This window comes from Octodon degus, unplaced genomic scaffold (assembly GCF_000260255.1).
Source record: "Octodon degus isolate 3935 unplaced genomic scaffold, OctDeg1.0 scaffold00004, whole genome shotgun sequence".
NCBI classification, from domain to species: domain Eukaryota; kingdom Metazoa; phylum Chordata; class Mammalia; order Rodentia; family Octodontidae; genus Octodon; species Octodon degus.
In genome coordinates, this window is record NW_004524580.1 from 23,963,820 (window position 1) to 23,968,745 (window position 4,926).

The 4,926-nt window shown below is 46.7% G+C and overlaps 1 protein-coding gene across 1 annotated transcript in view; it reads right to left on the reverse strand.

Annotated features, from left to right (window-relative positions):
• The window catches only part of Usp44 (ubiquitin specific peptidase 44), a 27,876-nt gene that overhangs the window by 14,270 nt on the left and 8,680 nt on the right, over positions 1–4,926 (reverse strand). Inside the window, exon 2 of the mRNA XM_004623909.2 lies at positions 1,684–3,166. Within this exon, the coding sequence (XP_004623966.1) occupies positions 1,684–3,096 (1,413 nt within the window). The 5' untranslated portion in view covers positions 3,097–3,166. The remainder of the gene's footprint in view (positions 1–1,683; positions 3,167–4,926) is intronic.

A 4,926-nucleotide genomic window follows, 5' to 3' on the forward strand; every position in this document is an offset into this window, starting at 1 on the left:
TGGTACCAGGGATTGAACTCAGGACCCTGGGCTTGCCAGGAAGGGACTTACTCTACGGTGCTATCTCCCTGGCCCAAAAATCTTACCGTTTGTTGGGGATACTGCTCAGCAGCACAGTACCTGCCTGACAAGCGCATGCTTGTGAGTTTAATTCCTAACACACACACCAAAAAAAAAAAAAAAAAAAAAGTCCTACCTTTTGACAAAGTAATTTTACTTCTAGGACTCTGCCATAGGCTGAAAAAATTGGAAGGGTCTTAAGTTAACAATGGAGGATGATTAAGTTATACTGTAAACATAATAGATATTGCAAACTTTTCAATGACCAAATATTTTTATTTATTTTTTAATTTTTTTGTGGAACTGGGGATTGAACTCAGGCCCTTGTGCTTGCCGGGAAAGCGCTTATTCTACTGAGCCATCTCCCCGGGCCGGACCAAATATTTTTAATGATTGTGGAAAATCATTACAATACTACGTAGCAGATAGCCCAAGGCAGTCACAAAGGCACAGAGATCCTCCTGCCTTGGCCTCCCAAATGCTGGGGGTACAGGGGTGCACCACCATGCCCAGCTTATACAACTACATACTGCACTTACAGTGCATTTTTACTTTAGTGCTTTGCATAGGAAAGACAGAAATAAGTGAAAGCCAGTGTAAAAACAACACTGAATGTGTAACAAGCAATTATAACTCTTATTTGCTAAATGACACAATGTGAAAACTACATTTCTGAAACATTAACTAAAATTTTTCCTTAAGAATTGCATCTGAGGGCAGGGGAGATAGCTCAGGAGAATAAGCGCTTGCCTGGCAAGCACAAGGGCCTGAGTTCAATCCCTGGTTATGCAAAAAAGCATCTGAAATATTTAAGCAATATTCTATAAAAGTGTGCTATAACAATGTAAGTTTTGGGCTGGTGAGATGGCTCAGTGGTCTAAAGCACCTACTTAGAACAAGTTAATCTAAGCAAAGCACAAGGACCACGGTTCAATCCCCCAGCACCACATGCCAGCCAGCCCCGCCCCCTGGTGGGCTGAGCTGGACACACACACACACACACACACGTAAAATTTTTTTAAAAATGTAAGTTTTACAGTAGAAAGCTGAAATGACAGAGGAGGCACGCGGGGGAGGAAATGACACACAGGCCTAGCTACCTCATTAAAACCAGCGCAGCTGGGTGCTACGGGAAGGCAGCAGCCTTACACTGGTGCCAGTTCACTAGGAGGTACTGCTGCTCCCTTTTCACAACAGAGGAAACTGTTAGCGCAGTAACAGAAATGAAGGAAGACCAGTTGGCGTTACTACTGTGCATGGCACCGTGCCCTTTACCTTCCTACTTCCCTTCTGCTGGGGCAGGCCTTGGCCCTCCCACCTTCCCGGGGTCCTCCTGGGCCACGCACCACAGCCCTCCCAGGACAGCAGCGTCGCCTGGCGGCTCCCTCTGGAGCCGAGCTCTTTCTCACTCACTCCCAGAATGAGTACCTCTGGCCTAGAACTCGCCTAATTCCATCTGCTGCGGCAAGCTTTTGATTCCATGGATGCAGAACTACTTCCAGTGAAGGAAAGAACTGCAAATGAGTGGGCTACGCTCTGACACGCTAGACGTGTACAGGATGTGCAACTTCAGGCTCCATTTTATGAATTCAAGATGGAGGTAAGACTTTAAAAGATCCATACCTGACTAAGAAGTTTCCCATGAAAAATATTATTTACAACATTCAGAACTTGCTTGATAAGTTTCCTTTGAGAAGTGGGGAGAAGTGCTGGCACCCTACCCGTTGTCTCTAGTTCATTTTGTATTTTATCCAAAAGTTCACAAAGAAATTCCTGAGCATCTTGTTGGGCGTAACCGCGAAAAGCAGGAATTACCCTCCATACCGAGTGGAGCATGGCGAAGGGTGAGACCTGGGCCCACTCTCCAGACCACATGACCTGGAATAAGGTGTGCAACTCGTGACAAAGAGATAAATACTGTGAACTTGGCTCTGTGCACTGGATAAGTTCCATATTTCTACTTTTTGGTTCTCCACCTCTCAGTCTTGATATACTTGGGTGTCTGGAGCAAAGAAAGCCTGGCTCTTTTTCTTGGCACTCATGCATTTGATAGACCACAGCATCTGTCACAGGATGGCCGTATGATCTTGTCTTGTCACCAGCAGTCACCGTCAGCCACTGGTTCAGATCAAGTTTTAAAAAACACTGTCGAAAAATAAGTAAATGACTCAACACTTGCAGAACAGAATTCATATAGCAAGTATTTCCCAAATTTCTCAGTCCTGTTACGCCAGGAGTTAGTACAGGCCTCCCTTTAGCTGAGGCGTCACCAGTTTTGTTCCAACTTCCATCCTCAGGGGTAGACCTAACCCTATCCTGCGCTGGTGATGCTGGGCTTCGTGGTGGGGTCTGAACAGGACCCACTCTGATCATGGCAGAATGCGCTGCACCCTGCAAACGTAAGCTCTTTCTGGGGGGCGTACTTTCCGATTCCTCTCTCACTTGATATTCTGACAACTCTTGCTGTCTTTTTTTCACTTCTCTTTTAGCCACTATTTTTTCCTGAAATTGTTGTTCTTGCCTTTTTCTTGCAATGGGTGATTGTTCAAACCAAGTCCGAAAGCTTTTCCCCATAAGCAGTCTCCTCCTGTGCCAGAGAGCAGCGCACATTTGATCTCCATTCTGAAGCAGAGACGGGGCGTCGTCACGTAAGAAGGGAGAACCCTCCCTGGTACCCACAGGTGGCAAAACCCTTCCGCTACGAGTGGTACTCTGACTTCTGACTGCACTTAATGTCCTTCGCAGTAGCGCCACGTCTCCAGCTGCAGTGTCATTCAGGACATAATCATCACAGAGGTAACAGAATACACACATCTCGTTCACCTCCAGCACAACAGGATGACTGCTCTCGTGAAAGTGCTTGAGCGCGTGCTCCTCAACGTAGCGTCCACAGGCGACGTGGGGACAGCTGAGGCAGGCCCAGATGGACTCGGTCGCCCTGCAGTCCGCACAGTGCCACTTCTGCGGGCTGAGGATGGAGTGGTCCCGAGCAGGCTGCAGCTGCCCGATGTGCTTGCACGTGTCCATCGTCAGCATTCACTCAGGCCACGCGGGAAACCCACGGTCCACACACGCCTCTGCTCACCACGCCTGAGGCATCTAAAAACTAAGGAAACAATGCCAAATTGTTTGATTAAATAAAATTGAGAACCTAATATTCCTTTTTTTTTTTTTTGCATTTTAGGGAAGGGTCTACAGGGTGTTCAGGGTCTTACTACTACATCAGACTCGTAGTGATCTGCCTGTTTACAGCCTCTAATATTCTTTTTTTTTTTTTTTTTTGGCAGAACTGGGGATTGAACTCAGGCCCTTATGCTTGCCAGGGAAGCACTTATTCTACTGAGCCATCTCCCTAGTCCCCCAGTTTTATTCTTATTTTTTAAAATAAAGCTTGGCATGGTGGCACACACCTGTAATCCCAGCACTCTTGAGGCTGAGGCAGAAGGACTGCCATGAGTTCGAGGCCAGCCTGAGCTACATACAGAGTTCAAGGCCAGCCTAACCTACATAGCAAGACCCTGTCTTAAGAAAATCAAAAGTAAATGGGTGGCAATAGTCTAGTCTAATCTTAAAAATTTACCAAGACCCAAATATATCCCATAATATTCACTGTAGCTGCCAGTCCAGGGCTCTAGGAACTGCACAGGTGAAGCTGACTTTGGTTCCTTTCTATCTCTTTATGTGAAATCTCCTTATGACCATGAGCCTCTCACTCTTCAGCTTTTAGATATTTGGTACCTGAGTATGGACTTAAGACCAGCCAGTCCCAACCTACACTGGTACACATATTTCTAGTGACATTTTAAGATCTCTTTTCCTCCCTTGAAATTCCCAAAGACCTAAACTCTGGTCAGATCAGAACTCAGAGTATTCCCTAACAGTTGCTGATGGGACATCAGTGATGAATACACTCCAGGATCCTATAACCTTCTGGGAGCTGTACTGAGGCAACATCCTTGGACTTATCCTTGACCTCTCTCTTTCCACATCAGTCCTTTAGGAGAACTGGTTGACTGTCTTCAAGCTGTATCTAAACCAGACTATTTACAAATTTGACTGCCACAGTCGGGTATGGTGGTGTACACCTGTAATCCCAGCACTCAGGAGGCCGAGGCAGGAGAATCACCATGAGTTTGAGGCCATACTGGGCTACATAACAAGACCCCAGTCTCAAAAAAAGAAAAGTAATTCTACTCCCATGAACCTGGTCTAAGCCACACCTGAGCTTCAATGGGGTTACTACATAAGGGTCCTAAATGGTCTCCCCACTTTATCCTTAACACCACCAAAAGGTTATTCAGCACCCAGCATCAGTCTGTCTCTAGACCCAGACAACCATGCCCAGCTAGACTGGACACTCCAAAGGACCTGTGCACAGGCCCAGCCCCCTTAAGGAGCGGCGAGCGGGAGGTACGAGCTTGCACACACCTCAGTGCCATTTTAGACTCCTCTCTGGCAACTGAGACTTGGAGAATTACTTGCTCTCATCATCCCCAAGCTTGGCCCAGGATCTACAGACCATATAAAGCCGTGGGGAATTCTGTATAGGAAAAGGATACAGTCACATCACTGGATTATGGAGAGAGCTGGATGGCAAACACCTGAAAGAGGGCTGAGTAGATTTAAGACTACTAATCCAGACAGCATATGGCAATTAAAGTTGCAGCAGTTTTGAAGGAGGCAGAGACAGATTTAGTGTTAACACACACAGGCTCAGAAAACTGATTCAATTTGGAGGTTAAGGAAAGAATCTGGGCTGGTGAGATGGCTCAGTGGTCTAAAGCACCAACTTAGAACAAGCTTAGCAAAACACAGGGACCGCGGTTCAATCCCCCAGCACCACATGCCAGCCAGCCTCGCCCCCTG